Below are 22163 nucleotides of genomic sequence, written 5' to 3'. Positions count from 1 at the left end.
AGCCCCATACCAGGTTGCTGTCAGCATCGTTGCTGTTGTCATCATCACCGTCATCATCGCTGTTGTCATCCTCCATGCTGCTTTCAGGCTGGATGGGCTGGGGAGCCTCCACTTCTGGGGCCTCCTCCTTGGTGATGGTGACCTCTGGGGATGGAGAGGGATGAGCTGGCGTGCGAGGCCCCCAGCACCCACCCCTCTGTGCCCGCCCAGCTCTGAACCCACCAGGGATGGGAGGTGCTGGAGGCTCCTGCCTGCTGCTGCTGACACCGTCCCTTGAGCATGGCGGTGCTGGAGGAGAGGAGGGAAGAGAGGGCAGAAGAATGGAGGTGATGAAGGTAGGGTTTGGCCACCCTGGCACTGGGGGACCCTGTGCCTGGGACCAGTCCCCATCTCACCTTGGAGCACCTGGAAGCTGACGCTGAGCAGGGCGACGATGGAGGCCACCAGGATGCACTTGTTGAGGGTGAGCCCTTCCCAGATGAGCGGCTCCTCTGCGGGGTCCAGGCTGTGGGGCTCCACCTTCGTCTTCACAGGCAGGCTCTTGGGGACTGGGGAGCCCAAAGGGAACCAGGGTTACTGGGGGGGTAGGGAGGCACCAAAGGGCTCCATGCTGGGACAAAAGGGCCCATAGCCCCCCCTGCACCCCCTCCCACCCCAGCCCTGCCCTGCCCCAGACAGCACTGGGGGAGGTCATACTGTAGAAGGGATGTGGGGGAAGAAGGTCTTGGGGTGTCAGCCAGAGATGTTTGGACTGTGTGCAGCACCCCAGGGCTCCAGCAGGGATGAGCCCTCTGTGTGCTCCTGGTTCTGCTGCTCTCCCCCTGGCCGTAGATCCCAGAAGGACAGGGAGCGGGGGTGGGATGTGGCAGGTGGAGGGGAAGCCCCATGCCATGCTGTGCCACCCCACCCCACCCCATCCCAACCAGTTCCTGGGGGTTTTGGCAAGCAGATCTGGTCCCATCACCGCCCTGTGGCCAGACAGTGCAAGGGGTGCAGGACAGGGTGGCTGTTTTGGGGTAGATGAGGCTTTTCCATGCACACCTACCTGCAGGCACTGTGGTGCCTTTTGCTCCCACCTTCTCCACACGCTTCTTCTCTGCTGCTCTCTTGTCCGCGCTGAGCGCTGCCGGCTCGGGCATGCTCGGCTCGGGTGTGTCCGGATCCTGCTCACGGACACCCGGCCGGGTCCCCACCTCCTCTAGGCCCTGCACAGAGGGGAGGGAGTGTGGGTGTGCGAGCATCGCGGCGCAGCATGGCCGGGTGGAACAGGGGCTCGGCTGCACCCCTCCTCCCAGATAAGGGGCACTGGATGCAGGGGGGATGCCAGGGTGGGCAGACGGAGCCTGGTCCCCTGTGGTTTCTCAGCTGGCAGGCAGAGCCCTGGTGTTTAACAGGGCTGGGCGGCTGCTGATGCAGACGCTGACCAGGCTCGTCACCGGCTCTTCCAGGAGCTACTGCCTGATGCCTGTGTTTGTATCAGAAAGCACGTTGGGATTTTTTTTTTTTTTTTTTTAATCTGCTAAGATTGATGCAGCCACTAGCTGGCCCCATGCTGCAGGCAGGCTCTGGGGTGCGGCTCGTGTGTTGGGCTGCCTTTGAGCAAGCCCAGCCCTGGGTGTCCCCGCTCGTGGGAGCTGCCAGGATGGGACCCCGCTGTGGGCACATTGCAAAGGGCTCTGGGCTTGGTCCTGGGGCACAGTTTGGTGGCTCAGCTGCCTCCTGGCCTGTGTCAGTGGCGCTGGATTCATGCCACGAGTGAGAGTTACCCGCCAGCACAGCTCAGTGACAGCAACAGCTGAACGTGCCAGGCTGTGGCCCCCAGGGACGGACGTGGGGTGAACCCCACAGAGGCCCCCCCCCAGACCCTATTCCTGGCTGAATGTTGTGTTGGGAGGCAGCCCTCTGCCTCTGTCAGGACCTGGAAACCTCACCTGGGGCTGCACCTGAGCATGGCTGAAACCACAGGCACCAGGGCAGGATGCAGTCCCCTGCCCACTGCCACCACCAGTCCCCTGCTCTGCCAACATGAAACTGGAGCCCCTGCGGGGAGACACACTCCTGTGTCAGGCGAGTTGGTTTGCACGGTGCCACAGGTCATACACCCCAGCCCTAACCAGGCACAGGGTCCAGGCTCCTCGTCCCCGGGTCAGGGGCTGTTTTCACACCTCCACCGGTGCAGTGGAGAACAAAGCTGTGTCTGTGCTGTCCTCCTTTCCCCTCCACCCCCAGGACCCATCCCCATGACCCCTCATGAGCCCCTGTCCCAGCTCTTTCCTGGAAGGGAAGGATCCAAACCCATTGGGTTGCAAGGTAGAAGCCATGCATGCTTGGGGCCCAACCCAGCCCTGCAGCGAGCTTAAGTACTGAAATCCCCACAGCCTCTATCACCAGCTCATGCAAGAGGGACCTCAGACACTGCATCCCCTGCCCCAGTGACAGACCCACCTTCACCAGCACACTCACATGGGAATCTCCTGCTCTCCCTGCTGCTGCTCACCGGCACCTGGCAGAGACAAGCAGAGCACAGCCTGTTAGGGGTGAGGGGGGGACATGTGGGGTGCTGTGGAGTGGAGCAAGCCCAGGTTTGGCACCCCAGAACCATGCGGTGTTTCCCATGGTCATGGCATGGCCACAGCCTCTCCTGCCATTTCAGAAGATGGGCAGAAGCCACTGGCATCACGGCAGCAGCTTGAGAGGCTGTGGTGTAAGAGTGGGGTGAAAACAGTACCCAGCGGATGGGGTTTGGGGCTGCTGAGGCCCCAGGTGTCACCTTCCCGCATGTCCTGGGCAAGCTGAAGCTGAGAGGGGACGGTGACCTCCCTGCCACAGCACACGTGGGGACAAACAGCCCAAGGAGCACAAGAACACCCTGAAAACACCATCCCAAGGCTGTGGGCTCAGGTCTCCCAGCATCAGTGAGCTTAGCACCTGCTCATCTGGGATCTGCACATCCCATCTGCACAAGCCCTCACCAGGAGGAGGAATTTCTGCCCCATCTGCACCAGATTTAGTTTATTTTTCCCCAGTGGAACAATGAATGCTGAGAAAAAAATACCAATTCCCAGGCTACAATCCAAAACATGACATTGGAAGCAAAACAAACAGCTACAAGGAAACCTTTTGGCTGGGGAACAATGGCCTGAAGGAGCTTTGCATTCAACACGAAACCAAACCAAGTCTTTGGTTTTCATTTTAGCTACCCCAGCAATGACAACCTGGTCATATCTCCCCTGGGATGTGGAGCAGCTACCACAAGGACTCGGATTTTGGGGATCCCTCCCCACCCTCCTGGCTGTCCTCGCTTCTCCATGGTGAGGTGACAGCCAGGCAGTCCCTGGGGTGGTGGGATGGGCTGCTCACCCATGGGAGCAGCTTTCATGGGTGTTTCCCTGTCAGGCCATCTCCAAGCCGATGCACACACGACTGCCCAGCACGGCTGCATGGCAGGGACGGGCACCGAGGCAAGGGCTGGCCACCCACGGCAGGGATGGTCACAAAAGCATGTAGCCTTGGCCACTAATGAAAACCAGCTCTGTTTTGCTGTCTGTGGGACTTTTCCTGAACCAGCCCAGGTTGCGGGAGCCTGAGGCTGCCTCCACTGCTGACTCACATCAAAGAAACTGCCAGAAATAGCCCCTTGCCTGCCCTCCCTTCCCTGTGCATGCTCACATGGCCACATCGGGACAGGCTCCATGGCCCCCAGCGTGCCAATTGCTGCTGCAGCACCACATTCCCCTGTGCTGTGCCACGAGCTGCTCCCCAGTTTGATTAAAAGGGTGAAAATCAACACAAAACCATACCTCGGGCTTGAGTGCTGCCACCTTGCCTTCGCCTGCGGGCTGGCGTGGACTGGCCAGGGTAATATACAGCAACAGCTGCCGGCCACGCTGAGCAAAATAGCACCCAATCACCGGGAGCTGCAGCACCCGAGCTCCCACCCCAGAAAAGGCAGCGCGGCACCAGGCTGCCCCCGAAATTGGGGCTGCTGCAGGGGTACAGCCCCGCGAGGCGGTCAGGATGTGGCTCTGCTCCCCGCGAGCATCCTGGCAGTGGGGTGGTGAAGGGATGAAGTATTTCTGGTTTTTGGGAGTTGGAGAGGAAAACCAGCCTCTAGGGTTGTGTTTCTGCAGGCAGGTGCAGCCTCAGGAAGGAGCCTGTCCTGTCCCCTGCCAGGTGGCACAGCCTGGCACATCCTGGCCGTGTCCTGCTTCAGGAACATCTCTTACAGTCTGACAGCGTTAGGTCTGACAACTTGAAGCTGTGACATGTCGCTTTTGCAGTGCTGACATTTGCCTTTAGCGCAGGTTTGATATTTCATCCATTGCAGGATCCAAGGGAGGGATAAAGCAGGCACTGGCATCCCAGAAGGGACTTTGCTTTCCTACAGAGCTGCGGGCAGTGGGAGCTAAAGGCAGCTGATCACCAAAAATGGCCACTCACTGCCCCTGGGCTCTGCAGCCAGTTTCAAGTAGTGCTGTTTCCTATTATCAGCATTAAAAACAAGTTACAGAGCATTTTTTCCCCCTAACATCACTTCAGCTTGATGCAGCCTTATTTTCCTGACACCTCGATGATGGATGGCACTGGCTGGCCTGTGTCCAAGCTTGGAGGGCTCCCAGAGTTTTACAAACAGATCCCAGGGCATTGGGACATGGAGGGAACATGCATAGTGCCAGGGCCTCACAGCCCAGCACAAAAGCTCACCTTCCTCATCCTCCAGCAGGGAACCTCCTGAGCCCTGAGCAGGATCCCAGGCATCCTCCTGCTCACCTGCATCTCACAGGCTGCCTGAGCCCCTCGCACCTTTGGCCAGCAAGACACCAGGCTGCAGTCCCGCTTTAGGACCACGCAGCAAAGGAGCTTGAGAGCAGCCGTCTGCTTTCCAGGGCAGGGATTTCCCCTCTTTGGCAGAGGCAGGACTGAGCATGCAGTGAACCCTGCTGCGGTATAAATAACATGCTGCAGAAGCTGAGCCCAGATGGAGAAAGAGCTGGAGCTGTAAACAAAGCCCTCCTCGCTGCGCCAGGGCTGCAGGCTCGCGTGCCAAGGGTATTTTTCTCAGTTTTATTCCCACTCCAATAAGGTCAGGGCAGTTAGCTGGCAAGGCACGCTTTATAGGGACATAATGAAAGCAGAACATCATCAACAAGCCAAATAAAAATCCCTTGTGCTCCCAGTTAACCCTGTTTCATTCCATGCTCTCAGGTCCGGCACCTTGCTTGCATCTCCTGCCGGAGAGCTCATGCCCCCTGGGAAGGCAAGGAGCTGAGTGCACAGTGATTACAGACAGAGCCCAAGCAAAGCTTCTTCCCACTTGTCCTCATGTGGGGCCATGGGATGGAAACTCTCCCATGCTTCTGGGGACCTCTCAGCATTTCCTGAGGTGGGAAGGGACCAGGATCAATTTTGTCCCTGCGTGTTTGGCTCTGAGCAGTTCTCTGCTGAGCTGCAAAGCCTTCATCTCCATTTCAGGAGCTAACCCAGGCAGATGGAGGAAGGAGAATCCCAGAGGCAAAATCTTTCCTAATCCCTTGGCCTCTCCCAGATCCTGGCCTCTCTCTTGTCCTGAGACTGAAAAAAGTGTCTCTCCCCTGTGGCTTCAGGGCTGGCACCCAAGCGCCAGGATTCATGGTCCATCAGGACCCAGCTGTGCTCCAGCATCCCTGCGCTTCTATGGCAACACTCCCTTATCCTCCCACTGGGACATAATCTTCTTTCTCCCCATCTTTAATAACTTGCAGTTAAAAGGCAGTTGTAAAGACATGGAGTTAGTCACTGCTTATTTTCAGCACAGGTTCATTCTGCTGGTGGATTTTCCTGCCCTCCACACAGCTCAGCTTCTCTCCCAAGCCCTGGCTGCTGCAGCATCCCCAGCCTGGCCCTGTCTCCTGCACCCACAGAGGGGAGGAGATGCTCCAGCTGGGCACAAGCTGGGTTTTCCACTGTCCTACTTCATAGCCTGGGCACACTGCAGGTCCTTCCCCCACTGGCTGCATGCTGGATTTCATCTCTGGCTGCACCAGACCCATACGGCTGGATTCCCACAGCCTGGCAATCCGTAATGTTCCTCCAGCCCTCGGAGCACGCAGCCTCCAGCCCCTCACACAAGCAGGGTTGGGCTCTTGACCTGGTTTTAAGGACAGGAATTTCAACTGTGTCTGCTAAGCTGGTGCTCAGCCTGGTCCATGAGTCCAGCCAGCTCCATGCCAACATTGCCCCAGCACCATCACCGTGTGCAGCCACGGTGCAGAGCGATGCCAGGGAGTGTTGCGCAGCCAATGGCACCAAACAAACTGCAGGAGATGCATGTAGTACTCAGGCCAGGCGTTGCATGAACTCGCCACAGGTACTTGGCATCTCAGAGCTCTCCACCCTTCCATTAGATGTGGCTGGGCTCAGAAGTGGTCGGAGAGGTGCTGGCAGATGGAGGGGAGGATCACAGAAGCACAGTTTCTCGGGGAAATCAGGTGAAAGAGCATCCTGATCCCTCATACCATCAAAAACCTACAGGCACAGGTGTCCCCATGGCAACCTGGCTACATCCCAGTGCTGACAACAACATGCTGTTGACCTAAAATTCCTCTTTCGGTTGGATGCAGCACACATCAGCTCTTGCCATCCTGAAGGCTTGTGCAACGTCTGTGAGCTGAAACCCAGCCACTGCCACCCAGCCCTGAGGTAGCAGCCAGCAGAGTCAGCCAAGGAAATTACATGTATTTCTCTGGGTGATTGCGGGAACCACAGACCTTTACGAGCACTGTCGTTATTAGGGAGCACTCTGGAAGTTACAGGAAGCGAAGAGACATTTTCTCTCTGCCAGCTGTACTTCTGTCAAATCACTGATCTCTCATCATAGAAGATTTGAGATCCATTGCACTGAGCAATCTCCTTGTGGTGGTGCAGTTAATTGAAAGCCTAGAGCATTTGGGAAGCTGGATGTTCCTGTGGCTCTGTGCCATCAGGCATTACTGTGAGGTTGGGTAACGCTTCCTGACACAGAGGCATCCAGAGAGAAATGGAGCATCCTTTACCCATGGCTGGTACCTGAATGGGCTCCGCCATCCTGGTGATGCCCTCCCTGGCTGCTCTTGGGTCACAGTCTGGGTCTTCTTGGCAGACAGCTGACAGAAAGTCCTGCAAGGACCCAGAGCTGGGCTCTGTCCCCTAGTTTTGGTATTACAGTGATTTGGCCAGCCGGGGCCCTGTCTGCTCTCTTGGGGTGAGGCTTTGCTGATGTCGGGGAACAGGATGAGGAGAGGATGAAGCACTGTGGAATGGGCGCTGCCCTGGGCCTGCTTTGCTAAGTCACAGCTTGTAGCGTCTTTGAGGCCTCCTCCTACCCACATCTTCTGGCTGTGGGCAGCGAGGCAGAAACTGGGGGGGCTTCATGTGGAAGTGGCCAGGATACAGCACGTGGGGTCTTGTAGCATGATGCTGCAGGCTGAGCACCAGCTGACCCACCTGTGGGCATGCAGATCCAGCCAAGGACAGCACAGGTGACCACATCGACCAGAGAAACCCTCTCCGTGGCATGTCTGTCCTTCCAGCACCAAGCTACAGCCAGCCTCTCACCCAGGGACAAAGTGGTGCTGTGCGGTGCCCAGCAGCAGCAGCCTGGGAGCCTTCAGGTCTCAGTCCTCGTGGTGATGGCTGGATCAGGGGACAGACCCTGCTGGCAGCAAGGTGTCACGGGTTGCCTTCATCTGCTTTGTCCACTGGGATAGGAAGGAAGAGCCCGGCCATCGACTGGCCCGGCGGAACGGGGACGGTCGCTGGGGCCAACGCTCACCCTGCTGCCGGTGGTGTGCTCTCAAACGAACCAAGTTCACTTGGTCTCTGCTCCAAGCCGAAGGACAAGCAGTGCCCACAGCGACTGTGTGGCATGGGGGCCCTGACACACCGCAGCAGCTCACAGCGAGCCTGTGATCGTGCCCAAAGCCCTGGAAAGCATTGATTCCTCAGCATACTGTGTGATCTATACATACCCAGAGCAGCTCTGCATTAAAACCAGTCTGATCACACTCTAATCCACGTGTGACCTAAATACCCTGATTTACGAATCCCAGAGGTTTTCACTCTCTTTGCCTGGCAGAACAAGCAGCATTCAGGTCAGCTGGAACAGAAGATGCTGGATCCCATTAAATGCTACTTTTAGTCTCAGCTGCTTTCAGTAATTGTTCCATTATATGTTTTCTCACAGCCCAGTGCTGCTTAGGGCTAATCATTATTCTCTTTTAAGACTTAAAGCCATTAGTACCTCTGAGAAGAACACAAGCAAGTGGCTGTGTTCGAACACGGTATCTCAAACAAACAGTCCTTAGAACCGTACTGCTGGGGGATAGGGAAAGGTCCCACAGGAGGCCTCATCCTGCCAGTGGTCCCACCTTCCTGCAGGGTGAGGAGGGTCGTACAGGGACAACTACACCCCAAAGGGCAGCAGGGTGTGCTGCAGTGACAGCAGAAATCGCAGGAACTTCCTAACCAGCAGCAGACATTGGCTGAATGTTTCCCAGCACCTCCTGCCCTACAGCTCCCCATTTCTCTATTATCAGGCAACAAATTCCCAAGTTAAAATTCATCACACTGCAGGAACCACATGTAAAACCTACACACCAGGCTTGCCTGTGCTCTCCTGTCTCAGTATTTATTTCTTTGTTTCTCAGTGATAGTAAATGAAAGCTCAAAGGTTCAGTATCTGCTTTCTTAAAAAAGAATTTCCCCCTTGATATCACCAGGGCTGTCCACTTGGGTGTTTTCTGGCTCTGTAAGGAGTTTTCTGGGACCCTCATGGGTGCATTTATTACCTCGCTGAGGTTGGGAAACTTTGATGATGGCTTTCCTTCTCCAAAGTTCAGCCGGATTCTGTATTACTCTGTTAATTATGAGCAAAGCAGAGAAGGTTGGGACATCAGGACAAGCTTTCTGAGAGCAGTTCCCTTCTGCTCTTGTCTTTCACTCTCCTCACTTGTACAAAGCAATGCCAATGAAATATGTTCTGTAATAGAAACAAGCAAGAACCAAACCAGCTGGGTCTTAAAATAGCATTAAACTCCCTTTCCCAAAGCTGCATTCTTAATTATTCAGCTTTCTCTCCTTTTTGCCCAGCACCATTAGAATAATTTGTCCGGTGCAGGCAATGCCACTGCAGCAAGGCAAACAAATAACTGTTTGCATCATGCCCTGCTTGGAGCACTGTACGGATCACACCCTCCTAGGTTGAATTAAAAAACATCACATCTCAGAACTGAATGTTTTCTAGTCTTTTTCCATAATACCCCTGCTGACCCTTTGTTTCTAAACCATGTCCTGTTTAAACAGCCCAGACAGAGATTTGTATTTAAAATGAGGTCTGAGCCTACCAGCCGAGCAAGGAATAGTATTGTCCCCACAGCACCAACTCTGAAGTCTCCCCACAGCATTGCTCTGCTTTGTCACCCACATGGGGATGTCCTGCTCACAGCTTACCACTGGCACCTACTGCCTGCAGCAGCTTTGGGGTCGAAACCTTGGTTTGCAGGCCAGGAGGATTCCTGCTGGTGTAAGTCCAAGGCAGCTTCTCTGAGTCAGTGGGGCCGTGCTAAGTTTACAAAGAAATCATGGAGCTGTATTTCAGGATCAAAAAGGCACATCTTTCTGACTGATGTTTGTTCACAACTCCTTGCCATCACCAGAAGAAGGCAAAAATCCTGGCAAAGCAAGGCTGCAATTGCAAACTTGCCATGGTTAATGCAAGCTTGAGAAGAATTATTTTTGTGAATTGATAGAGCAGAAGATGCAAGAGTGAAACTTCAGTGAAGGCAGCCTCTGTCCCATATGGCTGGCTGTCTCTGAAGGGACCTGGACAAGCACCTCCAGCCAAGTACTGTTGAGTGAAGTGATCAGTCAGTTAGAAGCACTGCACTGGCTTCTGTGCTGATTCTCACCCACACAGCACGGTGGTGTGATTAGAAAGGTTTACTCAGACTGACCCTTCTCCTTTCTCCCCTGGAGAAGCCAAATGACCTCATTGTCACTCCTGTTTCAGCAGCCTGTGCTTTATTTTGAGGCCTTTACTCTGGAGGGCAGGAACAGAGCTCAGCCTGGACCGAGCTGGTTCCTGTGACTGCCTGCCCCGCTGGCCTAGTTCTTCTGGCCAGAAAGGCACCGAGTGCCATGTGGCGCCCCAGGATGGGGCAGGCAGGAGCAGAGGCACGCAGGGCACGGCAGCGCACCGGAATCTGCCTAGGTACACAGCCAGTGAGGATGTGAGTCAGGAGCCCGCGGGCTGTGGTAGTAACAGCTATTCAAAATGATGGAGCAATTAAAGAACAGCAACACAATCATGTGAGTGGGCAGAACAGCAGGAGATGAGCTCCCGCACAGCCCCATCGTAGCAGCGAGGTGCTCGGCATCCCCTTGGCCAGGGACTCCTCAAATCAGCCCACTGGAGATGCCATGCCTGTTGTTGCACCTCCCAACCAAAGGAGCGGGGACCTGGATCCTGCTGCAGGCTCCATTCCAGGAAGAAAACCCAAGGCACAGCAGCCAGGAGGGGGGTTTGGGCAGGGGCAGGACCTTGAGGTCCCAAGCCAAGGAGAACGGCTACATCAAGCCTGGATGATCCCCAGCTGGATGATCCCCAGCAGCACTTCCAAACAGTTCCCGGTCCTGGTCCCACTCAGCCCAGCTCTAGATGGAGAGCAGTGTGCAAGAGCCAGAGGCCCCGTGCAACCAGGGCAGGTGGAATTTGCCTCCTTTCCAGGGCAGTCGTTTTCTTTTGAAACGTGGCTGCCCTCGAGTGGTGTCTCAGGGCCACAAATGAAGCCCGTTAGAGGATGCGCACTTGCAACACAGCTGCAGGACAGAAATGCAAAAACTGCTGTCCCCTGCTCCATCACTTCTGTCCCTGCTCCTCGCTCCTGCATGCCCAGCCTGCTGGGAGGCTTGAAAGCACAAGTAGCTGAGTCTTTTTGCTGTTTGTTGTTGTTGTTGTTGTTGTTGTTGTTGTCATTTTTATTGTTCTAGTGAAATACAAACAGCAGCCTGAAAGAATTTCTTCCTCAAAACCCGAGTTAGTTCCCAAATTAGCCAGTTGAAATGGCAAGGGTTTTCTTTCTGTAGGAAGTGCCACAGGAGCACGGGGCATCAGTGGTCCCCGTCTCTGAGCACTGCATTTGCCAGCCTCGAGCCTCTGCATCTTGGGAAGGTTGAGCTCAGTGGAGCTCAGCCTCCAGGGCAGCTTCAGGTCTCTACCACCATGAGACTGATGTCTCACTCTAGAAATTCAGGGATTTTAACAGTAAAAGTGAGATGAGCACGCAGCACTTTCCCTTTGATCACCTCTGTTCCTCCAGAGAGTGGGATGAGCACCTCCCCAGGCCCACCCACGGTCTCTTGCAGCACAAGAAGCCACCTGAAAGCCAAGTGACAATGCATGCCTCCACCGGGCTGCTGATCCTTTCTGCCTCTGCACCCACATAAAATGGTGCTGGGTGCTACAGGAAAGCTGAACAGGGAACTGCAGCTCCCACCCTTAATACATGCAGCAGCTGTCCCCTGCTGGGGCACAAACTGCTCCCAAACCGTTCCATTGCCACCGCTGGACTGTTTTACAGACAGCAGGACAAGAAACAGATGTGGTAGCCCAGCACGTACTAAGCAAAAGAATGAAAGAGTTTGCCTTCAGAAGCAGTCAGCCCATGCCAAAACACTGCTCGGTGTGTTTTGTACTCAGGTGAATGAGCTCATCGGAGAAAAATCAAAGGCAGCAAACCACTTTTGCAGGTGAATGAGCAACACAGCCAGGCTGGGAATTACAGGACAAGACGAGGCAGATTGCAGTGCGGGGCAGAGCCTGGTTTGGCCGCAGGGAAGTGAGCAGTCCTGTGCTGCCCCGTGGGAATTTCTTTTAATGTCACGCTGGGGTGGAGTGCTGGTGAGTAACTGCTCCACGGCAGGTCCAAGAAGTGAATAATTTTCCAGGAATAAAAAATAAAAGCCTAGGTACTCTGTGGAAGGGCACTCTATAAATAGGACTAACAAGTGGGAATAGCAGATGGGAAGTTTCTTGTCCCCATCCCCACCACTTCTGTGTGCCCCTCTCTGGTCCCCCGGTCCCAGTTTCTGTGCATGAGCTGGTTGGAAGGCAAAATCCCACTGTGTCTGCTGGTGCAGGTCCTGGGTACAGGACTCTGCTGACTGCCCAGACATGTACCTGCTCAACCACACCTCCCTCTGGCACCTGAGCACCCTGGTGACATCTGTGCCACCTTCCAGTTTCAGCAGCTCTTGGTCAGTACTTTCTACAGGTATTAGAAAGAGGAGTGGGGTGACAGGGTAATCACCTACGCTTGTTTTTTTTTGTTTTTTTTTTTTGTTTTTTTTTTTTGTTTGTTTGTTTGTTTGTTTTGTTTTGTTTTGTTTTGTTTTGTTTTGTTTTTAAATAAAGCAGTACTCCCCCCAGGAACCCATATGCAATAGGCTATAAATGAGCCAGCACCACAAAGAGGTCTTAGAGCCACTGTGGATGTAACTGCAAATGTCAGCTCAGGGATTATAACAGCCAAAAGGCATCCTAGGGAATTGCTGAAAATGGTGCATAGATGTTGCTAGAAAAACCCATGATGTGCTTGCAAAAATCCCCCGTGAACCCACACCTTGAATGCTGCCAGCAGTGCTGGCCACCTAGTGTCAGAAAAGATGCAGATATGTGTCAAAAAGCCGGGTTGGGTTCAGGAGCAGACCGGGTGTACAGCAGAACTTCCACACAAGGAAAGGCTGAACAGAGTGAAACAGCAGAGAAAAACAACTTGAGAGATCTGCGAAAGCATGAATGGTGCAGAAAAGAGTGAAAGGGAGTGGCTACTCTCTAATTCACGAAGCACAAAAGCTGGAGCCTGGATGTAAGGAGCAATAGGTCAAAAACCAGCAAAAGGAGAGCTTCCGCATGGATACATGGTAGAAGCTTGGATCTCATCGTCAGGGGACCTGGTAGGGGCTCAGGAAAAAAACACTTTGGAAAGGGGTTAAAGGAGGTTACTGGAGGACTGGTCCAGGGGGGCTGCAAGACAAGAACCTGGGCAGGTCCCACTGGTGGCTGAGCCTGGGTGCTCGTCCAGCACTGCCGGGCACTCAGCAGGCACTGCGGGTCATGCGCGAGGTGAGAAGCAGGGCCCAAACCTGCACATCAAAACAGATTTCCCATAAATTACCATGCTACGACTTTTCATAAAAGGCTAGCAGCACGAGGTACAATTCATGAGGAACCTGTAATGTTTAATTAAAGGGGAGAAACTGATCCTGCTGTGAAACACTTCCAGATCCCATGCCAAGCTCATCATTGACTTAATTTACGGGACGTAAACAGGCCAGAAAATGGCATAAGCGGTAAAGTCACGTAACTTTTGCCAATTTGGGATTCCACAGCTGTGCAAAGGGAGGGTGACTGACAAATGAAATGAGATGAAGACAAGAACACAGTGAACTTCCTAACAGGCAGTGCAGGACGGGAAGACCACCTATGCTCTGCTACAGCTGCTCTTCTTGCTTCTCCCTGCTTTCTGCCTCCAGACATGAAGGTCACCCATCTTACACACCCGTGAAATCCCTCGTTGGCTTGAATTACACGTGTTCCAACCCTAGATGTCAAACAGCCAAGGCTGCTGTACCAGTGACACGGACATAAATTCCAGTAGACCTCCAGTGAAAGCGATAGCATTACCTGCACTGCCCTGCGCCCCCTGCAGCCCCCTGTCAGGGGACGGCTCCTGCCTGCCCCCAGGGCTCTGTGCTTGCCACTCGGTGTGGCTGTGCCCATGATGAGATGCAGCGTGTGCCCAAAAAGGGATTCTCAGCATTATTCATACGGAAAAAATGCTGTGGGATTGCTTCCCTTCGTGTAACTAACCAGTCCCATGACCTCAGTTTCATGATTCTTAATTTCTGAGGGAAATAATTTCCAATACCAAGAAGGGAGAGGCTGGCAGGCTTGTGGGGAAGGCACTAGCTGAGCAATTGCTTGCAAAAGGGACCAGCCTGGGCGTCACACCTTGGCTCCAGCCCTGGCTCTCAATGCCACCCGAAGTCTTTTGAGCAGCCATGAGCCTGGCTGGGAATGGAGAGCTCAGAGCCACCGAGACCTGCTGCTGGAGGCACCCTCAGCAGCGCAATTGCCAGTCCCTAAATAGAGCTGCTCTCCTTTTACATGGAAAAGAGGGATGCAAGGAATTCAAAACCACGAAAGGAGAAGAGGGCACTGCAGAGCTACTCAGGTTCAGCTGCAGTTTCACAAACGCTTTAAATATCGCTCCCTGCTGTCCTGTCCGGGGCTGGGCAGTGCAGAGGAAGCTGAAACAGCCTAACATCTTGCGGAAAAAGTGGTGAAAAAATAGAGGACAACAACAGGAGATGCTCCCTGGTTGTACAGGAAGATGCCTCCAGCTCCCCTCCTTTCCTCCATGGATTAGAATTTTGCAACGGGCCTGAATTTGGGTCCTGGAGACCAGAAGGAGTTGCCACAGCATTCTGGTAGCTCATGTCACACCCTGAGGTTTCCCACAGACAACTCCCACCCCAAACAGCTGGGGTGAACACCAGCCTGCCTCCGCGGCACAAAGGCTCCCACCAGGTTCCCAGGTGCACAAGTAAGCTTCCAGAGCAGAAGAAAGCAAATAGAAAGGCAAAAATATATATACAAAAAAAAATAAAAATAAATAAATAATAATAAAAAGCCCAACCCAGGACTTTTGGGTGCAAAAAGGGCTGCAGATGCCAGGAACACCTTTGGAAGGAGAATGTTTGCAGGTAAGCACCAGCTCACACTGCCAGCGAGAGGGGAGCTACCTGCCAGGATGGGAGCAGTCCTGCAGCAGGATGGGGCTGAAGCACAGGAAGTCACACATGGAGGCGCAGCTGCTCACTGCTGGGACCAAGCACGTGCCCAGGAACAGCCCCATGGCCCCGCTGGGCTTCAGTTTCCCTTCCTGTGAACAGGGGTAATAATATTTGCCATGCTTCTAACATTGCAGAAAGATAAACTCACTCAGCTTGTAGAGGATCTTAAAGGAGTTTAGTACTTGGCATTTCTGTTGCAAAGTTTATTCACTACATTCACCATCCCCAACTCCTCCGTGATATCTGCTAGAGCTTTTTTTCAGTTCTGCTTTCTGTGTCCAAACAACAGATTTTTTTTTTTTTGTTCCTCCTCTCCAGACATGACTCGCTGCTTGCCACATCCTCCAGTCAGAAATCACCCCTGACACCTGGCCCCCAATTTCCATGTGTTTAGCTCAGTCCCTTTCACAACAGGTTGCCAATGCTGCTCCTCCTTCCTTTCCTCCTCTGGGTGCTGAGTGCTTGTGGCCAGCAGTGGCAGAGATGGCTCAGACAAACTGCGTCCCCATCCCCTGGTGCTACGGCAAACCCAGCAGAGAGGCTAATCCCAGCAGGTTTCTGCTCAGAAACCTCCCACCTCTGTCCTGGTAGAGCAGAGTAGGGCTTGCAGCAGCACAGCTCTGTGTGTACTTGCAGTAACACTGTTCTGTGCATGCTTGCAATGATGCTTTCTGTGCATGCTCACAGTATTGCTGCTCTTTGTGTGTGCTTGCAGTGTTGCTGCTCTGTCAATGCTCGCAGTATTGCTGCTCTGTGCACGCTTGCAGTGATGCACACTTACAGCAGCACTGCTCTGTGCATGCTCGCAGCGATGCTGCTCTGTGCACGCCTGCAGCTTCCTCTGAAGACAACAGCAGCCAATCGGTGACATGGTGCGGGGCAGAAATGCTTTCTGCTTGGAGACAGAAAAGCAAAGACACAACTGAGTGCAGCTGGCAGGGCCAGGGTGCACCCTGCAGCACCAGGGGCCCCCGGGGAAGGCAGTGGACAGGGCCTGCAGGGAGCGAGGAAAGGCACTGGCTGGGCTGTGCAGAGAGAAGGGAAAGCAGCCTGCTTGGCCCTTGCTTGTAGCCAAAGCCTCCCAGCACTGGGATTTGTTTTTTTTCTTACACGTGAGGACTTCGCAGTTGAGACATAAAGAAAATGAGAGTGGGAGTGAGAGGTAGTGAGAGGTAGAGAAGAAAGCTGGGCAGAGCTGGGACCAGAGGGAGGGTGTAAATAGGCAAGGGAGGAGGAAAAGAAGCAAGAATGTGGGTGGACAGACAAGTGAGAAACTCAGAGAAAAAGGCAGGCTATGAAAAGCATAGAGAGGTGAAGAAAGGTATGAAAGAGGTGGAGAAAGGTATGAAAAAGCATAGGGAGGTGAAAAAGGGAAGCTGGAGCATTGCAGAAAAGCAGCTGCAAGGGGAGCAGGCAGGAGGACCCTTCGGCAGCCCTGAGAGCAGGCAGGGAGCAAGCGGCCCCTGGGCTCGCAAGGTGGGCTCGTGGGTGGAGGTGGCAAATTGTCACAGGGGGGCAGAGAGCTCCCCCAGTCAGCGCACAGTTCATACTGATGCACCTGAGTAAAGGACCCCAGCGTGGCCACTCCTCAAAACCCTACTACAGGCAGGTGTAGAAGGATTTGCAAACTGAAATCAAATGTATCTATCAAACACCAATTTTAGAGAATTCGCCTTAGTTAGCTATGATGCCATAAAGCACTCTGAGAGAACGCTACTGGTGAGCACGTCCCCCGTACCCAGGTTTCCCTCTCCTGTGAGTGCAGGTGCAGAGAGGTGCCCTGGTCATGGAGCTGCTCCATGTCCCTGGTGTCCCTGCTGTCCCTTCTGTCCCCAGTGCCCCTGGTGCCCCTGCCCTGCCCTGTCCTGGTGGCGGGGAGCTGAGGGCTGGCAGCAGTAGGCAATGCCCCGGGGGCAGCAGGACCCGTGCCCACCGCCGCCACCTCTCCCCTCTGTTCCCACTTGTGCCAGATGGGATGGGGACAGAGCGCTGGGGGCTGGGGTAGCATTGCTGGGGTGGTGGGGGCTCCTTTTGTACTGTTCTTCTCACCGTGACATTTCAGTGGCTGGCCCCCAAACATTTTCTGACTGCTGTGTGTTTTCCCAGTGACTCAAAGGCAAGAATCTTTCTGAATAAATCATTTAGAGGCAGGAAAGAAAAAAAAAAAAAGGAACAGCTCTGACCCCACACGTACACACACTCCCCTCCTCCTACAAGCGTGTTTTGGAGCTGCTCAAGCAAAGGGAAGAGTGAGCAGGAGTAATTTTCCATGGATGCAGGGAACAATTGAGCCCCGCGTGGTTTTCATCGTTAAAACGCTTCCCTCCAGCAGTTTCTGCTCCTCCATGCCAGACAAAGGCGATGTGCATGCAGAGACCGGTTCAGCCTTGCTCCACCCTGCGGTGTCGAGGTGCAGGGTGCCGGGGAGGAGGCACGGGGGGGACACAGATGTGGTGATGTGGGCTCACTCCAGCCTCGCTCCCTTGGCACGTTGGGGATACCTGAGTCAGCTGGGGTGGCTCAGGCACAACGACACGATGGTTTGGTCTGGGGGATGAGCTCTTGTGGTGCTGGGGAGGGACATGAGGGCAGTGCTGGTGTTGTGTTGGTGCTGAGTGGCTGCAGGAAGACAGAGAGAGGCCTCAGCATCCTCAGCGTTGCACAGGCTGCAACCAAAAGAGCTCTGAAATGTCCATCTCCAGGAGCTGAGGGACAGGAGGGAGCAAGGCTCAGGCTGGCAGGTCTCTGCTCTTACACATCAAGCCCCGGCATTGTTTCTGAGCCGCATTTGGTGCCTTATTCCTGCTTTTTTCTGAAGTGATGCTGACTACACCCACTGTCCTGGGAACGTGCTGCTCACGGGGAGCACATGGGGCTGAAGGGCAGCAGCACCCACTGCATACAAACCATGTCAAGGTTACCTTTAGCTCTGGGTGAGAAGAAAGATGGAAAGCAACTGGTTTTCACCAAAAAATATTTTCTTCGTTCCTCATCAAAGATTGGCATATGGCAGCTAGGCAGACTCAGGCCCAGACTGGTGGGAGATCTCTAAGCAACATTTTTGTGGTGCAGAGTAAGATTTTGCCAGCCTCCTCCCAGCCAGCCAGGTACTACTGAGCTGGTGGCTCAGCCCAGAGCTGTTTTACAGCCCTTCGCCAGACCACTGAAGAGGGCTTTCAGCAGAACATCAAAGACAAGGCTCAGAGAATCACAGGAGCTGGTGCTGCAGCTCCAGCAGCCCTACGCAGCGGCAAAAGCCCCAACACCTTGGTTCCCTTAGGACCCCCCAGGTGTGCATGCCAAGCTTTTTGCTCCTTGCTCTATGTGCTTTTTCACTTCCTATTGCAACAGCCAGCAAACGCATTTATGAACAGCTGGGTTTTGTCTAGGAGCTGATGGCACTTAGCATGGCTGTGGATTGATGCTTTACAACCGTAGCTTGTGCAGCAAAGATTTGGGGTAGCTGAGATGCTTCATTGACAATAAGCAAAACAAAGCAAAAGGAAGCTATTACAGAAGATGATCTTGGTTTGCTTTGCCAAAAACAACAACAACAAAACAGCCCACGAAGGCCTGAGGGGTATGATTGCTACACATAAAAGCACCTGTGAGAGGGCTGAGATGCTTATTTAAGCATAAGGACAAGGTTGGCATGAAACCAATTGGGTAAAAACTGGCTGCAAATAAATGCAAGTGGGATTAAGAAGGTGTTTCCCAACTCTTAGAGTGCTCAGTTTGTGGAATAGCCTTGCAGGGGATGCATTGGAGGCTGAGAGTGTGGAGCACTGCACCTTTTTGAAGGGGATCCCAGGTCTACATGTGGACAGCAGGTCCAGGTTTGTCTCTCCTGGCCCTAGAAAGACATTCCATGCCTCAGTCTGGGAAACTGGGAGGCTGAAACTTGCACCTCGGGGAAATCCCAGTGCTCAGCATCCCCTTAAAGCCATGCCAAGAGCTCCTGAAATCTTCCCAGATGAAAAATAGAAGCAACTACATAAGATGACTTCCCTTGGATTGTGTGTGCCTTTTAACTGCTAAAGTACTACAATGAGAAGGGATCTTGGAGAGCTACAACAATAGCTTATTTTGAAGGAAAATTAAGACCAGCTTGTTTATCCTAATCTTGCAGCTTCCTCCAAACAAATGTGTCACAGCTGTTATACCTGGAGGTCATGGAAAAAGGGTCTCAGCAGAACGGCTGTGAGAAGCGGTTGAGGCAGAGTGAGAATGTATCCTCCAGCAGGTCGGCATGCTGGGGTGCCAGCAGGCTGAACTGGGATACTGAGGGCTTAATCAGGCCTTTTGTAGTATGAAATTTGCATTGCTTTGCATGCAAGGCTCAGGAAAGTAGCTGCTGCCCCAAATACTTATTTTTTTTTGCCTCACTGACTGATCAAACTTGATTTAGTACGTGGGTCAGATATAAATTCCCTTCTAGTTAAAATTCAAAGAGTTAAAAAAGTTATAGGGAGACAGGCGGTGGTGATGCAAGTAACCAGACTCTTGTTGTCATCACCCTGGTGCTGCTGGACAAAGGCAGAAACTGTACCACCGGCAGGTAGAGCTGCTCAGAGGTGCAAGGCAGTGTCGATGTCAATCTACATAACCATGAGAACATTAAAATCAAAAAATACAGTTTTGCATAAATTGATGTTTTGTGTCTGTCTCCACAATATTTCATGGGAAAAAGCATCCAGTTACCACAAGGAAGCATATTTCTAAACCCATTTAAAATCTTAAAACCACAATACATAAACCTAACAATACCAAGCAGCAAGACATCAGGAAGCCATTGAAAGAAAAGCCCAGTGTAATATAAAAGAGAACTAAACATGACTATCGCTGCCAAAGAATAATCTCCTTTAAATATTTTTAAAGGCAGCAAAGAGGATTATCAATGAGGTTTGAGACAAGATAAGGACAGATAATTTAGGTTCCAGAGAACATTTTGCCTATTCTGAAGGTACTTTGAGGTCAACTGACTTTTGAAAATGACCTAAATAAAAAAAAAAAAAATGGAACAACAAAAGCCCAGTCCATTTTCTGAACGATTTGAGGTTGGAGGGGCTTTGCCTCTGTATGGCCTGAGGTTGTTCCTTTCTCTGTGCCTCAGCTTCCCCATCCACAGTGACACAACAATGCAAGTTACAGCCTCCGAAGGGAGCCTGAGGGCTGCTTAGAGGTAATGCTGACAACTTAAATATGTACATCACAAATTCTGTTTTTGCTGTCTCAGTACATATGGTCAAGGGGTGGCGCAGGATCTGCTGGAGGCACGCTCTGGTCTGTGCCAGGCCAGTTTTTGTGTGCATGCTGCACCCGTGGAGCCACGATGTGACGCAGCAGAACTGCGGGGCTGTTGCGCTGTGTGCGCTGCTCTGGCAGCTGTGGAACTGCCCTGCTGGCCCTCGCTGCTCTCTGTCACGTCCCAGTCCTTGAAGAACAGCGCTGATTACATTTTCCTCCCTAATGAGCTCAATGAGTCTGAGGATGGGCTGAGAGTGCCCCAGAGGATGGTGTTCAGGCCACAGCCTGAGCTTGAGGAGACGTCTGCACAAAGTACAGACATTGCATGGAAACACCACGGGAGCAAGGAACTGGGCGCTAAGGAAGCTGCCTGCTGCATGACTGAAATCCAGAGATGTACCAGAAGGGCAGGGAACCACCACAGTCTGCATGCCATTTAAAAGGACGTACACAGGAGCCAGACCAAAATTATCCCACTGACGCAAGGAAGGATGGAGAGAAACATTTCCATGGAGGCTAGGCATCCATAGGACCAAAAGCCACAGCCTCAGGAGCTAAAACACCCCAAAACCAAATTTCAGAAACAGTTCTCAACTCCACACAGCTTGTTTTCTGTAAGCACAGCTGCTCCTTTTCCTTGCATGCACTTCTGAAGCAGGAGGTTTTCAGATTGTCTTCTGAAGTACTTGGTAAAAGTCATGGTAAGCAGGAAATCAGCCTAAATTGGGTCATTAGTCCAACCAGAATGGTAATTTTCAGGTTTCTTGCCTTCCTTATGCCACTGATTTATCTTCAAGCACCTTGGTTTTATTGGGAGTTACAAGCACATGCTCAGCAATAGGTGGAAGAGTGCTTTGGCAGAGGAAAGGACAGCCATGTTCTGGAGCTTTCCTGGCTCATTCTCAGCTGTTTGGCTGCCCTGCCTCTGTAGCAGGAAGCTCCCTGGGCTCAGGTGGCAAATCCATGTATGATTGCACGAGTATGGAGCTCCTGAAGGTGAGGTTATCTGGGAAGCTGGGTGCCGGGCATCGCGACACTCCCCGCACCGCATCCCGCCTTCTAGCCAGGGACGCGTTGAACCCTGCAGAACTCAGCTTCCTCCAGAAGTTAATGTCAAGCAGGAGGCAGTGTAAGTTAATTTGTACATAGGGCGGCTTCATAAATAAAAACCTTTAAAGAAAACTGGAAAATTGTGGTACCAAAATAGAGGTGCCTTCACTTGAAAGCCTCTGCTCTGACACCCAAGTGCAATGACAGCCTGGGGACTCGGTACGGCGGTTGCACTGTACGGGCTCTACCTGCATGGGCAATGTCTTGCCAAGCTGTCACCTTCCACAGGCTTAAACTCAGGAGTGTTTTTTTGTTTTTTTTTTTTTTTGGTTTTGGTTTTGTTTTTGAATAAAATCCATAAATAAACAACCTGAGCTGCTAGCAGCCTGCTAAGCTGGCTGGCAGTCGGCTACAGCTCCACCCTGGCTTGGAAGGATCACTGACTATCTCTGTATGCACCGTGAGTAAATATTGGTTCAAACACAGAGAGCTCATGGGCTAAAGCACAAGGCTGCATGAAGCTCAAATAACTATGCTGGCAGAAGCACTGGTGGCCAGGACTGGCCCTCGCTGTCCCCTCCTGTATCACCCAGGGGCGGTGCTGGCTGTTAGCACTGCTCCAGCTGCTAGTACTGCTCCAGAGAGCTCTGGCCAGCCTTGTGTTTAGCACAAAGTCCCCTGGGATTTTACCTGAAATAAAGCAGCACACAGCACACATATACAGCTGGAAGAAAGCCTGTGTTGCCAATTCTGCTGGTCGGAGGCTATTCTCAGGCTTGTTCTCAGCTGCAGCAAAGGGGTGAAGTGATTTCCCTCACCAGCAACTCACAAAAGGACGGGCATGGCACATAACTCATTGCAGGCTAAATAACCTTCCCTGCCCTCGGGGCTTGTTCATTTTATTTATGGGAAAATATGCTCGTTAATACTCTTATCACAGGGACGATCTAATCGGGGGGTGGGGGGGATACTCTCCTTTGAATATATCCATTTTA

At 52.8% G+C, this 22163-nt stretch overlaps 1 protein-coding gene across 5 annotated transcripts in view; it reads right to left on the bottom strand.

Moving 5' to 3' along the window:
* Window positions 1-22163, bottom strand: part of JSRP1 (junctional sarcoplasmic reticulum protein 1) — a 30077-nt gene that overhangs the window by 1891 nt on the left and 6023 nt on the right. For 2 of the 5 annotated variants that reach the window (XM_084498514.1, XM_084498511.1), the window contains exons 2-6: window positions 2464-2503; window positions 1046-1205; window positions 396-548; window positions 223-288; window positions 11-144 (exon numbers count right to left, since the gene is read on the bottom strand). In XM_084498514.1, the coding sequence (XP_084354640.1) occupies window positions 11-144; window positions 223-288; window positions 396-548; window positions 1046-1139 (447 nt within the window). In that variant the 5' untranslated portion in view covers window positions 1140-1205; window positions 2464-2503. Of the gene's footprint in view, window positions 1-10; window positions 145-222; window positions 289-395; window positions 549-1045; window positions 1466-2445; window positions 2504-3800; window positions 3823-22163 lie in introns of those variants that run through there. The other 3 variants (XM_084498513.1, XM_084498510.1, XM_084498512.1) reach the window with 3 other exon arrangements.

The sequence above is a fragment of the Aythya ferina genome (genome assembly GCF_964211825.1).
Source record: "Aythya ferina genome assembly, chromosome: 26".
Taxonomy (NCBI): domain Eukaryota; kingdom Metazoa; phylum Chordata; class Aves; order Anseriformes; family Anatidae; genus Aythya; species Aythya ferina.
This window is presented reverse-complemented; position numbering and strand designations above follow the sequence as displayed.